The sequence below is a fragment of the Nicotiana tomentosiformis genome, chromosome 7 (genome assembly GCF_000390325.3).
Source record: "Nicotiana tomentosiformis chromosome 7, ASM39032v3, whole genome shotgun sequence".
Lineage (NCBI taxonomy): Eukaryota > Viridiplantae > Streptophyta > Magnoliopsida > Solanales > Solanaceae > Nicotiana > Nicotiana tomentosiformis.
The window spans coordinates 116,029,526-116,051,218 of NC_090818.1; the positions used below are offsets into that span (position 1 = coordinate 116,029,526).

The 21,693-nt window shown below is 42.1% G+C and overlaps 1 protein-coding gene across 1 annotated transcript; it reads left to right on the top strand.

The window, feature by feature from the left end:
- Window positions 1-8,616: 8,616 nt before the first annotated feature.
- On the top strand, window positions 8,617-14,781 carry LOC138896247 (uncharacterized). The gene is made up of 4 exons (XM_070181040.1): window positions 8,617-8,718; window positions 8,791-9,171; window positions 9,297-9,695; window positions 14,587-14,781. The coding sequence occupies exons 1-4, from the start codon at window positions 8,617-8,619 to the stop codon at window positions 14,779-14,781; spliced, it is 1,077 nt and encodes a 358-aa protein (XP_070037141.1).
- The last annotated feature ends 6,912 nt before the right edge of the window (window positions 14,782-21,693 follow it).

The window sequence follows — 21,693 nt, forward strand, 5'->3', positions numbered from 1 at the left end:
TATTATGAAAGATTGATGGTTATAGAGAATCACAAGTTCTCTGATATCATGAAGTTGGGAGAAAGAATAGAAGAAGGGATCGAGAGCAGTATGGCGACCAACTTCGAGGTATTGCAAGCCACCAACAAAGCTTTACAGTCATAAGGTATTTCGAAGAAGAAGGAAGTGGGTGTCATAATGGTAGCCCAGGGCCCTAAGAGTCCTCTTACCTATCAAGCACCTCCACCCATATACCAACCCTCACCTCCAAAATACCAATATCCTACCACCACCTACCATACCTATAACACCCAACTTGTATATTACCATTCACCTCCTCTCGCCTGCCAAAACTACCCAAAGCCACGACTAAACTTTGAACGCAAATAGACAATACACCCATATTGCTAAATCCATAGCCCAATTGTATGAGAGACTAAAGTCCACTGGTTACGTCACCCCCATTCCTGCTATTGTTGTTGAAAACCCTTCCTAATGGGTTAACCCCAATAAAACTTGTGCCTACCATTTAGACATGAAGGGTCATACCATTGAGGAAATTTGCATGTTGAAGGACAAGATCCAGACGCTGATTGACATCAAAGTTATACACGCCAAGGAGGCCGCGCCGAATGTCTGCAATTACCCTCTTCCTAATCATAGAGACGAGGGAGTGAATGTGAAATAAACTGATGAAGAATGGGATCAGGAGGGATCCATCGGACTTATTCGAGAGGGGGACGCTCCCAAAACATCTCATGTTACCCTCTCACCGATCGTGGTGCAAACCCAGGCACCGTTTGAGGTCGATGTAGTTACGCCCTTCACTGTGATGGTAGATCCAACACTGTCCTATAAGTCTGATGCTGTCTTATGTGGCAGAGGCGAGAATAAAAGGAAAAGAGAAGATGGAAGAGATAGGTGTTGCACAAGGAATGACCAGAACTGGCAGAGTTTATACACCCGAGAATCTTGGAGGAACAAGTAAGGAAACCACATCTAAGCCACATGTCATGGAGACAAATACTGATGATCTTTGGAGAAAGGTACGAGCAAGGGAATGCTCGATTGTTGATCACCTAAACAAGACGCCCGCCCAGATATCCATCTTATCGCTATTGCAAAACTCAGATGCGCACAAGAATGCCTTGATGAAGGTATTAAGTAAAGCTTATATACCTACCGGTATCACTAGTGGGGAGATGGCTAATATGGGATGACTGGTACTAGAGAGACACAAGATTAATTTCCATGAAGATGATCTACCACTGGAGGGGTTGAGTCACAACAAAGCATTGCACATTACTGTGCAATATGAAGAGAAGTTCATTGCCAGGGTTCTGATAGACAAGGGTTCGAATTTGAACATATGCCCGCTAACTAATTTGAAAAGACTAGGTAAAGGACTGCATGAGATACGGATGGGAAGTATGAACGTGAAGGCATTTGATGGGTCTCAAGAGCTACTATCGGAGAAATCAACCTTTATATGCAGATGGGCCTGACCTGGTTCGACGTTGAATCCAAGTGTTAGATATATCTGCCACCTACAACTTATTATTGGGACGACCATGGATACACGCAGCTCGGGCAGTCACTTCTACTCTGCACCAGGATGTGAAGTTTAGAGGTGGGCATAAAATTTTAAAAATTAAATTTCTAACCGAACCGAATTAATATGGTATTTCGGTTTCAGTTTTTTCGGTATATTTCAGTACAAAAATTACGGTATTTCGGTAGTTCGGTACGATATAAAGTATTAGGTTTTTGATATTTAGGTATTCCAAAATACCAAAATATTTTAGTCCAAGCCCAACTCTATTTTTATTTTCCAGCCCAATAAGCCTAAGACCACACTCCAAGACCCCTAATTCCCTAATCCCTTAGAGGCTTAGAGCTCAAGTAGACTTACGGGCAATATCTGCTCTTATCCCCTTTCCCTTTCTATTTTCTAACCTAGACTTCTCTCAAAAATTCCAACATTACTTGGTTGTTGCCGATTCACGACTACAATAGCAGAGGGCGACGACGACTTCACGACCTCGATGAGCTGCGACGGCGACTCCTCTCCTCGACGACTGCTTGTTTGCTAATTATTGACCTTAATTCAGGTTCATAACTTCTTCATTCTTCATTCTTCAATCTTGAGGTTTTATGTAAGTCTTCAACTACTTCTTTTGTCCTTTTTCACCTTACGATTTCATTGTCTAGTTGGGTGGGTAAAGATACTTGTTTGTTGACTTGGAGATATAATTGTTTGGATTTAAACCCAAGATACTCTATTAAGTGAACACTGTCCGATTATAATCTGTTGTAAAATTAAGCACTTTTCCTTGATTTTCAAGGTATGGAGACACTGCCTAAATCCTCTCCACTTCAATCAAATAGTAAATCAGTATAACTTAATACTCTTAATCAATGGATAGTTAAAACTTATGTGTGAACATGGTTTATCAGAAATTCAAAACGGATCTGTTAAGATTTAATTATAATCTTTTGAAAAGTCTTTTAACATTTTGAGTCTGTTTGGTAGTACTTGGGCAGTTTGGTATAAAAAAATGGGGAAAATGTAAATTAAAAATTAACAGAGTGTTTTGTAGTGTTGCTTGTAGTATTTTGTTTTTAGTGTTCTATTTAGTGTTTTTCTTTTAATAATTTGTGTTTTTATTTATTTTAATTTTGTATAGATGGTGGATGAAAGTAGAGTAAGTGATGTTGGTTCAACTGAAAGCTTACCTATTACTGATGATAGCAATGCCAACATAATTGATACTCAAGATTCTAAGAAAAGAAATGCCATAGAACCTAGATCTATTATTTGGAAACATTTTGAAAAATTTCAAGAAAATGGGGTCGGTAAAGCGCGGTGTAAATATTATAAGCAAGCTTATACTGCTAATCCATCTAAGAATGGAACAACATGATTGAGAAGTCATTTGAATAGATGCAAAGAATACCCACCTAACATTGATAAAGATAATACTTAAATAAGGATAAACTTTCAATCTTGCCAAAATGATGGAGAATCGCTTTGGAAATTTGATCAAGAATTGATTAGGAGGGCTTTAATTGAGATGATAGCTATTGATAAACTACCATTTAGCTTTGTAGAAAAGGAAGGCTTTATGAGTTTTTGAGCATAGCTCAACCACTATTTCATCTTCCTTCTCGTAGAACAATAACAAGGGATTGTTATGAAGTTTATAGTGAATTGATGTAAAATCTAAGAAGGTCTTTTAGAAAAGCACAATCAAAAATTTGCCTCAAAACAGACACATGGACTTCATTGCAAAGAATAAATTATATGTGTTTGATAACCCACTTCATTGATAGAGATTGGAAGTTGCATAGAAGAATACTCAATTTTTGCCCTATCACTAGTCATAAGGTTGAAGAGATGACTAAAGCTATTTGTATTTGTTTGCTTGAATGGAAATTAGACAAGGTGTTCACTGTTACCGTGGACAATGCTTCTTCAAATGATATCAAAGTCAAAGAATTATCTAAAGAGTCAGATATGTGGAAAACTAATATGATGAGTGGTAAAGATTTTCATGTGAGATGCATGGCTCATATGCTTAATCTAATTGTGCAAGATGGTTTGAAAGAAATTGATGATTCTGTCACAGGTGTTAGAAATACTGTGAGGTATGTGATATCGTAGCCTACAAGGACCTTAAAGTTTAAATAATATTGTGCACATGTAAAGCTAGAATGTACCAAAATATTGTGTTTGGATATTCCTACTAGGTGGAATTCCATCTATTTGACGTTGGATACGGCGCAAAACTTTGAAAAGGTCTTTGACAAGTTTCATCTTTTTTATGATGGATTTTCTGCTTATCTTTGTTCTCATCTTTGTGAATATGGTAGTAGTGCATGTCCTCTTGAATCTGATGATTGGGTGAATGTGAGAAACGTGATAAAGTTTCTTGCAATATTTCACGAGCTCACCAAAAAAGTTTCGGGTTCACGTTATGTCACTTGCAATGCTCATTTTGAGGATGTATTTGAAATTTATTGTCATTTAAAAATTTGTTTAATTAGTGAGGATGAGAGTTTGAGAAAAATGGTTGAGCGGATGCAAGAAAAGTTCAAGAAGTCTTGGGGTGAGCCTTAAAAAGATGAATAAAATAATTTTTATTGCTTCCGTTTTGGATCCACGTAACAAGTTTGGATATGTTAGCCTTGCACTTAATGAACCTTTTCGGGAGGAAAAATGGAAAAAAATAAATAATGAGGTGTATGCTTATATTAATTCTTTGTTTCTAGAGTATCTAAAAAAGTATTCATCGGGATCTTGTCCTCAATTTTCATCTAGATCTACTTCATATGATAACATAAATACATCTAGTGGGAGTGTTATAACTGCATCATTAATAAGGAAGAAGCTTCACTTGAAGAAATAAAAGGAAGACAATGGAAGTGGGGGTGCTAAATCGTAGTTGGATAAATATATTAGTGAAGAACAAGAGCCTTTTAGTGAAGAATTTGATATCTTAAGTTGGTGAAAAACACATGCTCCTAGATTTCCTATTCTTTCAGAGTTGGCTCATGATGTGTTGGCCATTCCAATTTCTAGTGTGGCGTCGGAATGTGCGTATAGAATCGGTGGCCATATTCTCAATTTATTTAGGAGTTCATTGACTCCTAAATGTGTGCAAACTATTATTTATGTTCAAGATTGGCTTAGAGAAGAGAAGAATCCTATTAGTGTTGAAGACGAGTGGGAGTATCTTGAGGAACTCAAACTTGGTAAGCTTTAATATTTTGTATGTGTTTTAGTTCAAAATAATATATTACACTTGCTTATGTTGAATGACATATTTGGTCGAATTATCTTTAAATATGAAAAATAATTGAAGTACTACTAGAATTGTTGATGTATAGTTGCAACTTGAGTGGTAAGTTTAATACTCTATTTATTTGGACATGTAGTTTTGTAGTTTTGTTCTTTTATCATAAAAAAATTATATTCTAACTTATGATTTTATCTTCTTTTTTTAGGTTCAAGTTCAATCATGCCCCTTGTTCCTAAAGTGTCCTCACATGTTTGGGAATATTTTGAGGTGGTAGAAGATAACGAAGAAGTTCGCAAAGTAGAGTGCAAGCACTGTGGTCGAGTCTATATTGTTTATCCAAAGAGGGATGGCACATATAGCTTAAGGAAGCATATCGGGGGCTGTCTTGAGCGTCTTCAAGAAATTCGTATTTAAGTTTATTTGAGACAATGTGTTATTTTGAATTTGTTAGGATTTTTAAGCTTAATATGTTAGACACTTAGACTTATGGGCCGGCGTTCTCATATTGATGTTGTTGCTGCTTGTTAGTTACAATTGCAGCTTTATGTTTTGGCAGGTGTATGCCCTCTCTGTTTTTGTTGCATCTGAATATTATTGAATTCTAATTTCTGCTGATGCTTGTTAGATGGCAGATGTTGTTGTTGTGTTGCATTCTGCTGCTCGTTTAAAGAAGTGCTTGAATGGACAACTTCTCTAGTCATCTGTATTTATTGTTTAATGTACTTTAATTCTGTTGATGCTTGTTGTTGTTAGCCTCGTTAGTTGGCTTGTTTCTTAGTTACCGTTGAATCCATTTTGGAGATGCACGGACTGCTTGGAGCCTTGGAATGTTGGTTTTGTTGTTTCTCTATTTCGTTAGTTGGTTGATTTCTGCTGATGATTGTTAGATGGCAGAAGCTTGGAATGTTGGTTTTGCACTTTTGTTGTTACTCTATTTCTTCCAAATATCATATCAAACATAAATTCTTTTAAAGTTCAACCAAACACAACAACCACGAGTATTGTCTAGCAGGCAGCAACTAGCTTAGCAAATCGTGTCTAGACGTCCAGCCCACTATCCACTCCATCTATAACATCTATTCTGTTAATGTATCAAACTGAAACCGTACCGAATCAAAATAAAAAATATCGAACCATACTAAAATACTTGGGTATGGTATTTGGTATACCAATTGATAAACTGAATACCCAAATACCGAACTAAAGTACCGAATGCCCATCCCTAGTAAAGTTCGAGTGGAATCATCAAAAGTTGATTATTCATGAGGACTGAAGTAACCCTATCTACACCAACCAAACTATGCCAGCTATCGAGAACATGAGGAAATTGGGAGGAGAAACATACCACAACATTGAGCGAGTAAACGCAATCGAGAAGGGTCGATGGTAGAGCAATAAGATAGAGAACATACTGATGTGGTTGGGGTATGAACCAGGCAAGGGTCTTGGCCCAAAACTTCAAGGGATCATAGAAACCATACGGCCACAATATGATGGCACAACCTTTGGTCTCGAGTTTGAATATACCATGCAAGAATATCAAGACTGGATGTCGTCGTGGTGCGTCGCTTAATATCCATTGGAACAACCCATACCATCACTGCACCAGACATTCCACCAGACTGATCTAATTTGGGGATCCGAGGAAGACGAGGTTTTGGCCGGTATGGGGAAGCTGTTTCTGGATGAGGAAGATATGGGATGCAGTGCAATCTTTGAGGAGGAGGAGGAGGAAGACTGTACCATTCAGACAATGGGAGAAGGAGTTGCTCTTAGTAACTGGACTATTGCATCATCCCGGGCATGCCGAGTACCTGGGTAGTCTTGGCAGAATTAGCATGATTTATTTTTAAATTGTGTTTGGGCATTTAAGACATTTTCAGTGTTTATCTTGAAATAATTACTCGAGACATCGAGTCGTACTTGTTGACAATTTTAAGTTTTATTAATGCATTATTGCTTTCGTTTATTCATTATTATCTTTCTACATTCTTTTCAGCATAATTATTATATATCCTGATGAACCTACGACTATGAAATGTAATGAGACAACACAACATAAGGAAAGTGATTCAGAAGATTTGGAAGAGGATATAATACCTGAGGAAATTGTCAAAGAGGTAAAGAATTTTGAGAACAAACCAAAGTCCAAATTGGAAGAAACTGAGGCAGTTAACTTAGGGGATTCTGAAACATTCAAAGAAACTCGCATTAGCATTCATCTATCGCCATCAGAGAAGGAAGAATGCATCATATTTCTAAAAGAATACGAGAATATTTTTGCATGGTTTCTACGATGACATGACTGGGTTAAGCACGTCCATAGTGGCTCATAAGCTACCTGCCAACCCCGTGTGTTCCCCGGTAAAGCAGAAGCTCAGGAAGTTTAAGTCAGATATGAGTCTGAAAATAAAGGAAGAGGTTACCACGTAGATCAAAGCCAAGGTCATTCTAGTGGTTGAGTATCCAACTTGGTTAGCCTACATCGTACCAGTTCCGAAGAAGGATGGGAAGGTTAGGGTGTGTGTTGACTATCGAGATCTGAACAGAGCAAGCCCTAAGGATGATTTCCCATTTCCCAACATACACATATTGATCGACAACTATGTCAAGCATGAACTCCAATCCTTTGTGTGTTGTTTTGCAGGATATTACCAGATTTGGATGGACGAAGAAGATGTCGAAAAGACGGCCTTCATCACGCCATGGGGGATATATTGTTACAAAATGATGCTAATTGGTTTGAAGAACGTTGGGCTACTTACATGAGGGTCATGACTACTCTTTTTCACGATATGATACACAAGGAAATAAAGGTGTACGTGGATGACGTTATCATCAAATCTAAGAGAAGTTTGGATCACATAGCAGACCTAAGAAAGTTTTTTAACCGACTTTGAAAGTACAATCTAAGCTAAATCCAGCAAAATGTGCTTTCGGATTCCCTACTGGAAAATTGTTGGGTTTCTTCGTTAGTCACCACGGTATTGAGCTAGACCCGTCAAAAATCAAAGTTATTCAGGACTTGCCACCGCCAAAGAACAAGAAGGATGTGATGAGTTTTCTGGGACGTCTCAATTATATCAGTCGTTTTATAGCACAATCAATGGTAATATGTGAGCCGATCTTCAAAATGCTGAGGAAAGATGTTGCGATGAGTTGGACCGAAGAATGTCAAAGGGCTTTTGATAAAATCAAGGAGTACTTGTCTAAGCCGCCCATGTGAGTCCCACTAGAACCCGGAAGACCTTTATTATTGTACCTATCCATGTTAGGTGGAGCTTTTGGTTGCGTGCTGGGGCAACTTGATGAAACCGGGAGAAAAGAGCAGGTGATATATTATCTGAGTAAGAAGTTCACACCTTACGGAGCCCGGTACTCTTTATTGGAACGCACCTCTTGCGCCTTGACATGGATAGACCATAAATTGAGACACTAATTCTGTGCATACACTACGTATCTCATATCAAGGATAGATCCACTGAAATACATCTTTCAGAAACCCATGCCTACGGGTAAGCTAGCAAAGTGACAGATATTGCTAAGTGAGTTAGACATCATGTATGTGACTCAGAATGCAGTCAAGGGGCAAGCATTGGCTGATCACCTGACAGAGAACCCCGTAGACGAAGAATACAAACCATTGAAGACGTATTTTCCCGATGAGGAAGTGACGTTTGTAGGAGAAGATATTGCCGAAACATATGATGGTTGGAGGATGTTTTTCGACGAAGCCGCAAACTTCAAAGGAGTGGGCATCAGAGTAGTTTTGGTATCAGAAACCGGTTAACATTACCATGTATCTGCCAAGCTCAGGTTCCCATACACCAACAATATGGCAGAATATGAGGCTTGCATCTTGGGACTCAGATTAGCCATTGACATGAATGTTCGGGAATTACCGGTAATCGGAGATTCAGATCTGTTGGTACACCAGGTACTTGGAGAATGGGCTAGAAAGAACACTAAAATATTGCCATACTTGCATTGTATATAATATTTGATCAAGAGGTTCACGAAGATAGAATTCAAACACGTTCCGAGAATTCAGAACGAGTTTGTAGATGTGCTGGCTACCTTGTCTTCCATGATACAACATCCAGACAAGAATTTCATTGATCCTATCCTGATAGAGATTCGTAAGCAGCCAGCTTATTGGGCTCATGTTGAAGAGAAGTTTGATGGAAATCCATGGTTTCACGATATCAAGGAGTATTTGGAGAAAGGAGAATACCTAAAAAATATTACACGCACTCAAAAGCACACGCTCTGGAGATTGGCCAACCACTTCTTTCAGAGCGGAGGAATTCTGTATAAAAATACTCTTGACTTGGGATTGTTGCGATGTGTCGATGCCAAAGAGGCATCTAGATTGCTCGAAGAAATACACGTCAGAACTTGCGAGCCTCATATGAACAGGTTCTTCTAGCTAAGAAGATATTAAGGGCAGGGAATTTCTGGATGACTATGGAGACAGACTGCATCAAATATGTACAGAAGTGCCACCAATGCCAGGTACATGCTGATATGATACGGGTGCCACCCAACAAACTTAATGCAATAAGTTCACCCTGGCCTTTCTCTGCTTGGGGCATGGACGTCATCGGACCAATTGAACCCGCTACTTCAAACGGACACATATTCATTTTGGTGGCTATAAATTACTTCACAAAATGGGTCGAAGTCGCTTCCTATAAAGTTGTGACTAAGAAGGTCATAACAGACTTCATTTGGGATCATATTGTTTGTCGATTCGGAGTGCCTGAGTCAATCATTACCGATAATGCCTATAATCTCAACAGTGATCTGATGAAAACCATGTGTGAAACATTCAAGATAAAGCACCAGAATTCTATAACATATAGTCCGCAAATGAATGGAGCCGTGGAAGCCTCTAACAAGAACATCAAGAAGGTATTAAGGAAGATGGTGGACAACTAAAATCATTGGCATGAGAAGCTACTATTTGCTTTGCTCGGGTACCGCACCACAGTTCGTACTTCACCTGGGGCAACCCCCTATCAGCTGGTCTATGGTACTGAAGCTATTATACCAGCCGAGGTGGAGATTCCTTCCTTAAGAATTATACAGGAGGCCGAGCTCAGCGATGCGGAATAGATACAGAGTCGGTACGAGCAACTGCCTCTCATTGACAATAAGAGAATGAACGCAGTATGCCACGGTCAACTCTACCAGAATAGAATGGCAAGGGCTTTCAACAAAAAGTTTAGATCGAGGCAATTCACACAGGGGCAATTGGTGTTGAAGTGGATCTTCCCGCATCAGGATGAAGCAAAGGGAAAATTCTCACTTAACTGGCAAGGCCCTTACATGGTCCACCGAGTATTGATAAGAGGAGCGCTTGTACTTGCAGATATGGATGGAGAAATATGGCCAAAACCTATCAATTCGGATGCAGTCAAGAGATATTATGTTTGAGATTATGTTTGCGCTTTCTTTGATGTAACCTAAACTACGCTTGACCTGATTCCCGTTTAAGAGGAGATACATGAGTAGCCATGTGGGTTCGGTCACAACATAATAAAGCCTTCATTCCCCTCTACGGTCAGGAACCGGGGAAATATTTTGAGTTTTTGTAAATCTCATTATGTCAAGGATCGCCAGGAAGTGTATTGATGGGACTATGCATTTAAACTGGGGCAGAATTTTGAAGAGGGTCCTCAAAATTCCGAGTTGAGAAGGTTGCAATGTCTCAAAACGTGTCACAGTCTCCGATTCGACAAAATTATTTGTTTTATGCATAATCACATATTTTGAACAACTGCATTTCTCACAAATGATTTATCACAAATGCATATTTTTGAAAATTTCATTTTTGTAGTAGCCATACGTTACCCAGGGTGACTCGAACAAAGCATCAAGACAAGGAGCAAAGGCAAAATGAGGAATCAAAGGCACAAACTGACCTTTCCCAAAAACTCACAATTTTCTTTGGATGTAGGCATAACATAACAAGAACGTCCATGAATATATAGCCAGAATGCTATCTTCACACCGACAGAAGTCACCAAGAACAAACGCGTCAAGCTAAGGGCCACTTTCCCTCTCACATTTAATCGTTGATTTCTCTGCATAGGGCACTGCCCTCATTCTTTGCATGAGGCTAAACACTGTCTCCATTATTACATAGGGCTAAGTAATACCCTAATTCTTTGAATAGGGCTAAGCACTGTCCTCATCATTGCATAAGGCAAAACACTGCCATTTTCTGCATAGGGCTAAGCACTGCCCTCATTCTTTTCATGAGTCTAAGAATTGTCTCCATTATTGCATAAGGCTAAGCACTGCCTTCCTCCGCATGAGACTAAGCATTGTCTCCATTGCACGAGGCTAAGAATTGCCTCCACTATTACATAAGGCTAAACGTTGCCTTCCTTGCATGAGACTAAGCAATGTCTCCATTACATATCATGAGGCTAAGCATTGCCTCCACTATCGCATAAGTCTAAGCATTGCCTTCCTCCGCATGAGACTAAGCACTGTCTCCATCACATTGCATGAGGCTAAGCATTGCCTCTACTATTGCATAAGGCTAAATACTGCCTTCCTTGCATGAGACTAAGCACTGTCTCTATTACAGGACATGAGGCTAAGCATTGCCTCCACTACTTCATAAGGATAAATGCTACCTTTCCTTACATGAGACTAAGCATTGTCTCCATTACTGTAACGACCCAGCCGGTCGTTTCGAGAGTTATAACCTTGTTTTCCCCATTCCTACTACTTTTTGTGTTATTCAGCTATATTATGTTATATTGGGTTAGTTGGTTCGAGTCCGGAAGGAACTCGGAGTGAAATGAGGCACTTAGTCTCATAATTGAAAATTTTAAAGTTAGAAAAGTGGACCGGATATGGACCTCTATGTAAACGACCTCGGATTTGAATTTTGATGATTCTAATAGCTCTGTATGGTGATTTTGGACTTAGGAGCGTGTCCGGAATATTATTTGTAAGTCCGTAGAGAAATTAGTCTTGAAATGCCGAAAGTTTTATTTTTGAGAAGTTTGACCGGGGGTTGACTTTTTGATATCGGGGTCGGAATCCAATTCTGAAAATTTGAATACCTCTGTTATGTCATTTAGGACTTTTGTGCAAAATTTGAGGTCAATCGGATGCGATTTGATAGGTTCCGGAGTTGTTTGTAGAAAGTAGAAATTTCAAAGTTCATTAGGCTTGAATTTGGGTGTAATTCATGGTTTTAGCATTGTTTGAGGTGATTTGAGGATTCGACTAAGTTCGTATGATATTTTAGGACTTGTTAGTATATTTGGTTGAGGTCCCGAGGGCCTCAGGCGAGTTTCGAATGGTTAACGGATCAAAAATTGAACTAGAACAGCTGCTGCAATTTCCTTCTGTTGGAAATTGCTTCTGCCAAGAAATCGAAGTCCAGATTGAGCTCAGGATCGAGGGGCACGATCGAAGCCATGATCGAGCCCAGAGTCGAGGGCCACGATCGAAGGCATGATCGAGCTTAGGGTCGAGGGCCATGATCGAAGCCATGATCGAGCCCAGGATCGAGGGGCAGGACCAAGAACCAGGATCGAGGACCTCGATCGAAGGCCAAGATCGAGGGCCAAGATCGAGGCAGAACCGAGGATGTCTGGGCAGAATTATAAAAACAGGGACTTCGTCCCATTTGCCATTTTTTACAAATTGGAGCTTGGGGAGAGGCGATTTTTGATATATTTTCAAGGAAAACTTGAGGTAAGTCCCTTGTGATCATTTCTACTCCATAATATTGAATTATCATCGAATAATCCGACTAGATTACATGATTTTGAGGTGTAAATCAGAGATTGGAACTTAGATATTTGGAAATAAGATTTGTAGATTTGAGGGTCGAGTTGAGGTCAGATTTTAGTAAAATTGGTATAGGTAGACTCATGGTTGAATGGGCTTTCAGATTTTGTAACTTTTGTCGGGTTCCGAGACGTGGGCTCCACAAGCAATGTTTGAGCCAATTTCGGGTTTTGGTCTAATTTTGAAGCTTTTCTTGTGAAATTTATTCCATTAGCGTATATTGATGGTATTATACTGATTGTGAATAGATTTGGAGCATTTGGAGGTAGAGTCTAGAGGCAAGAGCATTGCATGGTAAAGATTTGTCCGGTTTGAAGTAAGTAACGATTGTAAATCTAGTCCTGAGGGTATGAAACCCCGAATTTTGTATCATTCTACTATTTTTAGTGATGCACATGCTAGGTGACGGGCGTGTGGGCGTGAAATGTTGGGGATTTGTGACTTGGTCCGCCCCGTAGCAACTGTAAAGTTGCATACTTTGTTGAAACCATTGATACTTATATGATTTAGAAAGATTTTATGTAAATTGGGTTGAATGCCATGTTTGGGCCTTGCGCCAATGCTGTTTGGACCCTTAAGGGCTGTTTCGTATCATCCTCTCTCTTTTTTTGATTGAAAATCTATACCTAGTCATGTTTATACTTGTTTACTGCATAACTCAGTTTTATGACTCTATTCTGATGTATATAAATGTTTTGGGCCGAATACCCTATTTTACTGAAATGCCCGAGTGGCTTGATTTGTGAGGATGAGTGTGGATCGGGGCTGCCCGCCTGCAGCATACTTGTGACTGAGTGAGGCCGAGGGCCTGATTGGTGAGGATGAGTGTGGATCGGGGCTGCCTGGCTGCAACATACTTTATTATTATCGCACGTGAGTTGTCCGTGCAGATTATAGCGCTTGGGCTGAAGGAGCCCCTCCGGAGTCTGTACACACCCCTAGTGAGCGCAGGTACCTACTGAGTGCGACTGCCGAGTGCTGAGTGACTGGGAGGCAAGAGTGATTGTGAGGTCTGCCCGAGTGGCAATAGTGATTGTGAGGTATGCCTGAGTGGCAAGAGTGATTGTGAGGTATGCCCGAGTGGCACGAGTGACTGTGAGGTTTGCCCGAGTGGCTGTTTATGATTTCATCATTTTTTCTCACCTTTGCATTGAGCCTTTGTTTGAAAAACTATTGGAAAATGTCTTTAAAATGATTTTTATTGGAACTGGGTTTAAATGAGATGTTTGATTCAAATCCTGATTTTTAAGAGCATGTGGTATTTTACTGAGATTTCCTGATATGAACGTTATATGCTTTATTGCTCGTCACTACTGCTCAGTCTTTATTTATTGTTGTTACTTACTGAGTTGGCGTACTCACGTTACTCCCTGCACCTTGTGTGCAGATCCAGGTGTGGCTGGACACGGTAGCGGTTATTGAGTTTTCTGGTTGCAGATTTTCTTGGAGATAGCAAGGTAGCTGTTTGGCGATCGCAGCCCCTGCTCTTCTCCCTCTTATCTTCCTCTAGTAGTATTTAGCTATTTTTTTCCAGGCTGAGTTAGCCTTGATATTGTTAGACAGATTATAGTAGATGCTCATGACTAGTGACACCCCGATGTCGGGCTTTTCTTTTCTTCACTTCTGTTTTTCTTTGATTTGAACTCTTTAAATGGAGGTTTTTATGTTAAATAACCTTGAAATTATCTTTGAAATGAAAATATCGTTTTGTTTTGGAAATGAGTCGGCTTGTCTAGTTCCACCATAGGCGCCATCACGACACGGGGTTAGTTTTGGGTCGTAACAGATTGGTATCAGAGCTTAGGTTACATAGGTCTCACGAGTCATGAGCGGGTTTAGTAGAGTCTTGCGGATCGGTACGGAGACGTTTGTACTTATCTTCATGAGGCTGCAGAACCTTTAGGAAACTCCACATTCTTGAATTCTTGTCATGCGAATCTGTTGATTCTAGTAACTGAACATCTTTTATTTCATTCTCTCACAGATGGTGAGGACTCGTGCTACCGGTCAGGAGGGCCAGCTACTAGTACCACCAGCCAGGGCCGCGAGAGGACGAGGCTGCAGTAGAGACTGTGGTAGGGGCAGAGGTGCAGCCCGTACAACAGCTGGGGTAGTACCTACAGATCCACCGGTTGTCCCAGATCAGGACCAAGTTCCAGTTGTTGATGCACCAGCTTAGGCACCACATGTGCCTATTGTGATTCCAGGCCTTCAGAAGGCCCTATCTCAGATTCTGACAGCGTATACTGGCCTTGCTCAGGCGATCTCTATTTCGACGGCCGCAACCACTTCTCAGGCCAGGGGAGGCACTCAGACTCCCGTCGCTCGCACACCCGAGCAGGTTATTCAGGGACTTCAGACACCAGAGGCACCACCAGCCCATCCGGTTGTTGTTGCTCAAGATTATGTGGTTCCTATTATGCCTAAAGATGATCAGTGTAGGTTGGAAAGGTTTGAGAGACTTCAGCCACCACCTTTCAGTGGCACAGAGAGAGAGGACACTCAGGACTTTTTGAACAAGTGTCAGAAGATACTCCGTACTGCTGGTATTTTGGAGACTTGTGGGGTCTCGTTCACTACCTTTCAGTTTTTTGGGGCTGCACTCAGATGGTGGAAGACTTACGAGAGGCGTAGGCCTGTTAGCGCACCACCCCTTACTTGGCAGCAGTTCTCTGTGGTCTTTTTGGAGAAGTTCGTGCCTCGATCCCACAGAGAGGAGCTGCGTAGACAGTTTGAGCGGCTACGCCAGGGTGATATGTTTGTGATGTAGTATGAGATGCGGTTCTCCGAGTTGGCCCGTCATGCTATCTGGTTGGTTCCCACAGACAGAGAGAGGATCATGAGGTTTATTGATGGCCTCACTTATCAACTACAGTAGCTCATGACCAGGGAGCGAGTTTCGGGTGCCACCTTTGATGAGGTTGTCGACATTGGTCGGCACATTGAGATGGTTCGCGGTCAGGAGAGGGTTGAGTGGGAGGCCAAGAGGCCTCGTGGTCAGGGTGGATTCAGCGGTGCTCATTTTGGGGGTCAATTCCAGCATGGTAGAGGTCGTCATTTCAGACATGCTAAGTCAGCTCGGCCATTTCATCGGGGTGCATCATCTGGCCATGGTTCTCACAGTTCTCATCAGGGCCACTCATCACTTAGTGCCCTTCCAGTTCAGAGTTCATCCCGTGCTCCACCTGTTCAGGGCTCTTCTATGCCAGGTTCTTCTACTAGTCATCCCGGTGCTAGGGGTTCCCTTCAATTTCCGCCTCCAGCACCAGGTAGTTGTTTTGAGTGTGGGGAGCTTGGGCATATGTGGAGGCAGTGTCCTCGTCATCATGGAGGTCTATCTCAGCATAGGAGTCAGCCTCCGACTACAGCCCCAGCTACCTCACCATCCGCCCAGTTAGCTCGGGGTGGAGGTCAGTCAACTAGGGGTCGCCCTAGAGGGGGAGGCAGATCAGGGGGTGGTCAGGCCCGTTTCTATGCTCTCCCTGCCAGACCAGATGCTATTGCTTCAGATGCTGTGATTACAAGTATTGTCTCAGTTTTTCATAGAGATGCTTCAGTATTATTTTACCCTGGTTCCACGTATTCATATGTTTCCTCATATTTTGCCCATTTTCTGGATATGCCCCGTGAGTCCTTAGTTTCATCTATACATGTATCTACTCCTGTGGGAGATACTATTATTGTGGACTGTGTATATCGGTCATGTGTGGTGACTATTGGGGGTCTAGAGACCCGAGTAGATCTATTGTTGCTCAGTATGGTTGACTTTGATGTGATATTGGGTATGGATTGGTTATCTCCATGTCATGTTATTCTAGATTGTCATGCTAAGACGGTGACGTTGGCTATGCCGGGAATTCCTAGGGTTGAGTGGAGTGGTTCTATAGATTATGTACCAAGTAGGGTGATTTAATATTTGAAGGCTCAGCGCATGGTTGAGAAGGGTTGCCTATCTTATTTGGCTTTTGTGAGGGATGTTAGTGTAGAGACTCCTGTCATTGATCATGTTCCGGTGGTACGTGATTTTCGGATGTGTTTCCTACAGACCTACTAGGCATGCCGCCTGACAAGGATATTGACTTTGGTATTGATTTGGTGCCGAGCACTCAGCCCATTTCTGTTCCACCATATCGTATGGCACCGACGGAGTTGAAGGAATTGAAAGAACAGCTTCAAGAACTCCTTGATAAGGGGTTTATTCGGCCTAGTGTGTCACCTTGGGGTGCACCGGTTCTGTTTGTGAAAAAGAAGGATGGTTCCATGAGAATGTGTATTGATTACAGGCAGTTGAACAAGGTCACAGTCAAGAACAAGTATCCTTTGCCTCGTATTGATGATTTATTCGACCAGCTTCAGGGAGCGAGGGTGTTCTCCAAGATTGATTTGAGGTCCTGTTATCACCAGCTGAAGATTCGAGATTCAGATATTCTCAAGACAGCTTTCAGAATCCGATATGGCCATTATGAGTTTTGGTGATGTCTTTTGAGCTGACCAATTCCCCAGCAGCGTTCATGCATGTGATGAATAGTGTATTCCAGCCCTATTTGGACTCATTCGTCATTGTATTCATTGACGACATCCCGGTGTACTCTCGTAGCCAGGAAGAGCACTCTCAGCATTTGAGGGTTGTATTGCAGAGATTGAAGGAGGAGAAGCTTTATGCAAAGTTCTCTAAATGTGAGTTTTTGCTCAGTTCAGTAGCATTCTTGGGGCACGTGATGTCCAGTGAGGGTATTCAGGTGGATCCGAAGAAGATAAAGGCGGTGCAGAGTTGGCCCAGACCGTCCTCAGCCACGGAGATTAGGAGGTTCCTTGGTTTGGCGAGTTACTACCGTCGCTTTGTGGAGGGATTTTCATCTATTACATCGCCCTTGACCAAATTTACCCAAAAGGGTGCTCCATTCAGGTGGTCGGATGAATGTGAGGAGAGCTTTCAGAAGCTCAAGACTGCTTTGACCACAGCTCTAGTGTTAATTTTGCCATCAGCTTCAGGTTCTTACACCGTATATTATGATGCCTCGAGGATAGAAATTGGTTATGTTTTGATGTAGGAGGTTAGGGAGATTGCCTATGCCTCGCGCCAGTTGAAGAACCATGAGAAGAACTATCTTATCTATGATCTTGAGTTAGTAGCCATTGTTCACGCCTTGAAGATTTGGCGTCATTATTTGTATGGGGTTCATTGTGAGATCTATACTGATCACCGGAGTCTGCAGTATCTGTTAAAGTAGAAGGATCTTAATTTGTGTCAGCGGAGATGGTTGGAGCTTCTTAAGGACTATGATATCACTATCTTGTACCATCCGGGGAAGGCCAATGTGGTGGCCGATGCTTTGAGTCGCCGGGCAGAGAGTTTGGGGAGTTTAGCCTATCTTCCAGCAGCAGAGAGACCTTTGGCATTAGATGTTCAGACCTTGGCAAGCCAGCTTGTCAGATTGGATATTTCGAAGCCTAGTCGGGTATTGGCTTGTGTGGTCTCCAGGTTTTCTCTTTATGACCGTATCAGGGAGTGTCAGTATGATGACCCTCACTTGCTCGTTCTTCAGGACAAGGTTCAAAGAGGTGATGCTAGGGATGTGACTATTAGTGATGACGGGGTGCTGAGAATGCAAGGCCGGATATGTGTGCCTAATGTAGATGGGCTTCGAGAGATGATTCTTGAAGAGGCCCACAGCTCGCGGTATTCCATCCATCCGGGTGTCGCGAAGATGTACCAGGATTTGAGGAAGCACTATTGGAGGAGGCGGATGAAGAAGGATATAGTTGGGTTTGTGGCTCGGTGTCTAAACTGTCAGCAGGTTAAGTATGAGCATCAGAGACCGGGTGGCTTGCTTCAGAGGTTAGAGATCCCAGAGTGGAAGTGGGAGCGGATCACTATGGATTTTGTAGTTGGGCTCCCACGGACTTCGAGGAAGTTCGACGTTATTTGGGTTATTGTGGATTGGCTGACCAAGTCCGCGCACTTCATTCCATTTGGTACTACTTACTCTTCAGAGCGGTTGGCTGAAATTTACATCCGAGAGATCGTTCGCCTGTCCCAGTTTCCATCATTTCAGATAGGGGTACTCAGTTCACAGCGCAGTTTTGAAGGGTCGTGCAGTGAGAGTTGGGTACTCAGGTTGAGTTAAGCACAACTTTTCACCCTCATACGGATAGGCAGTCCGAGCGCACTATTCAGATATTGGAGAACATGTTGCGTGCTTGTGTCATTGATTTTGGGGGTTCATGGGACCAGTTTCTGCCACTCGCGGAGTTTGCATATAATAACAGTTATCAGTTAAGTATTCAGATGGCTCCGTACGAGGCTTTGTATGGGAGAAGGTGTAGATCTCTGGTTGGATGGTTTGAGCCGGGTGAGGCTAGGCTCTTAGTTACAGAGTTGGTCCAGGACGCATTAGATAAGGTAAAATTGATTCAGGAGCGGCTTCGCACGGCGCAGTCTAGGCAGAAGAGCTACATGGGTAGGAAAGTCCGTGATGTGTCTTTTATGTTTGGGGAGAAGGTTTTGCTAAAGGTATCACCCATGAAGGGTGTTATGAGGTTTGGGAAGAGGGGCAAGTTGAGCCCCCGGTTCATTGGGCATTTTGAGGTGCTTCAGAGAATTGGGGAGATGGCTTATAAGCTTGCCTTGCCACCCAGATTGTCGAGTGTGCATCCAGTGTTTCATGTTTCCATGCTCTGGAAGTATATTGGAGATCCATCCTATGTTTTGGATTTCATCACGGTTCAGTTGGAGGGTGATATGACTTATGATGTGGAGCCGGTGGCTATTTTGGATCGTCAGGTTCGAAGGTTGAGGTCAAAGGATATAGTTTCAGTGAAGGTGCAATGGAGAGGTCAACCTGTGGAGGAGGCCACTTGGGAGACCGAGCGGGAGATGTGGAGCAGATATCCACGCCTATTCGAGACTATAGGTATGTTTCTAGACCCATTCGAGGACGAACGGATGTTTAAGAGGGGGAGGATATAACGACCCGGCCGGTCATTTCGAGAGTTATAACCCTGTTTTCCCCATTCCTACTTCTTTTTGTGTTATTCAGCTATATTATGTTATATCGGGTTAGTTGGTTCGAGTCCGGAAGGAACTCGAAGTGAAATGAGACACTTAGTCTCATAATTGAAAATTTTAAAGTTAGAAAAGTGGACCGGATATGGACCTATATGTAAACGACCTCGGATTTGAATTTTGATGATTCCAATAGCTTCGTATGGTGATTTTGGGCTTAGGAGCGTATCCGGAATATTATTTGGAATTCCGTAGAGGAATTAGGCTTGAAATGCCAAAAGTTTTATTTTTGAGAAGTTTGACCGGGGGGTTGACTTTTTGATATCGGGGTCGGAATCCGATTCTGAAAATTTGAATACCTCTGTTATGTCATTTAGGACTTGTATGCAAAATTTAAGGTCAATCGGATGCGATTTGATAAGTTCCGGAGTTGTTTGTAGAAAGTAGAAATTTCAAATTTCATTAGGCTTGAATTGGGGTGTAATTCATGGTTTTAGCGTTGTTTGAGGTGATTTGAGGATTCGACTAAGTTCGTATGATGTTTTAGGACTTGTTGGTATATTTGGTTGAGGTACCGAGGGCCTCGGGTGAGTTTCGGATAGTTAACGGATCAAAAATTGAACTAGAACAACTGCTGCAATTTCCTTCTGTTGGAAATTACTTCTGCCTTGAAATCGAAGCCCAGATCAAGCTCAGGATCGAGGGGCACGATCGAGCCCAGAGTCGAGGGCCACGATCGAAGGCAAGATCGAGCTCAGGGTTGAGGGCCACGATCGAAGCCATGATCGAGCCCAGGATCGAGGGGCAGGACCGAGGACCAGGATCGAGGACCTCGATCGAAGGCCAAGATCGAGGCAGAACCGAGGATGTCTGGGTAGAATTATAAAAACAGGGACTTCGTCTCATTTTCCATTTTTGACAAATTGGAGCTTGGGGAGAGGCGATTTTTGATATATTTTCAAGGAAAACTTGAGATAAGTCCCTTGTGATCATTTCTACTCCATAATATTGAATTATCATCGAATAATCCGACTAGATTACATGATTTTGAGGTGTAAATCAGAGATTGGAACTTAGAAATTTGGAAATAAGATTTGTAGATTTGAGGGTCGAGTTGAGGTCGGATTTTGGTAAAATTTGTATGGGTAGACTCGTGGTTGAATGGGCTTTCGGATTTTGTAACTTTTGTTGGGTTCCGAGACGTGGGCTCCACAAGCGATTTTTGAGCCAATTTCGGGTTTTGGTCTAATTTTGAAGCTTTTCTTGTGGAATTTATTCCATTAGCATATATTGATGGTATTATATTGATTGTGAATAGATTTGGAGCATTTGGAGGTAGAGTCCAGAGGCAAGAGCATTGCATGGTAGAGATTTGACCGGTTGGAGGTAAGTAACGATTGTAAATCTAGTCCTGAGGGTATGAAACCCCGGATTTTGTATCATTCTACTATTTTTAGTGACGCACATGCTAGGTGACGGGCGTGTGGGCGTGCACTTTTGGGGATTTGTGACTTGGTTCGCCCCGTAACAACTGTAAAGTTGCATACTTTGTTGAAACCATTGATACTTATATAATTTAGAAATATTTTATGTAAATTGGGCTAAATGCCATGTTTGGGCCTTGCGCCAATGTTGTTTGGACCCTTAGGGGCTGTTTCGTATCATCCTCTCATTTTGTTTTTGATTGAAAATCTATACTCAGTCATGTTTATACTTGTTTACTGCATAACTCAGTTTTATGACTCTATTTTGATGTATATAAATGTTTTGGGCCGAATACCCTATTTTACTGAATGCCCGAGTGGTTTGATTTGTGAGGATGGGTGTGGATCGGGGCTGCCCGCCTGCAGCATACTTGTGCCTAAGTGAGGCCGAGGGCCTGATTGGTGAGGATGAGTGTGGATCGGGGCTGCCCGCCTGCAGCATAATTTATTATTATCGCACGTGAGTTGTCCGTGTAGATTATAGCGCTTGGGCTGAAGGAGCCCCTCCGGAGTCTGTACACACCCCCAGTGAGCGCAGGTACCTACTGAGTGCAACTGCCGAGTGCCGAGTGCTGAGTGACTGGGAGGCAAGAGTGATTAT

Coding starts and splice junctions, on each gene's coding strand:
- LOC138896247 (XM_070181040.1), top strand. CDS start 8,617: ATGGCAGAATATGAGGCTTGCATCTTGGGACTCAGATTAGCCATTGAC. Junction 8,719..8,790: donor CAGATCTGTTGGTACACCAG/GTACTTGGAGAA, acceptor TATTTGATCAAG/AGGTTCACGAAGATAGAATT. Junction 9,696..14,586: donor CTAACAAGAACATCAAGAAG/GTATTAAGGAAG, acceptor ATTCTCTCACAG/ATGGTGAGGACTCGTGCTAC.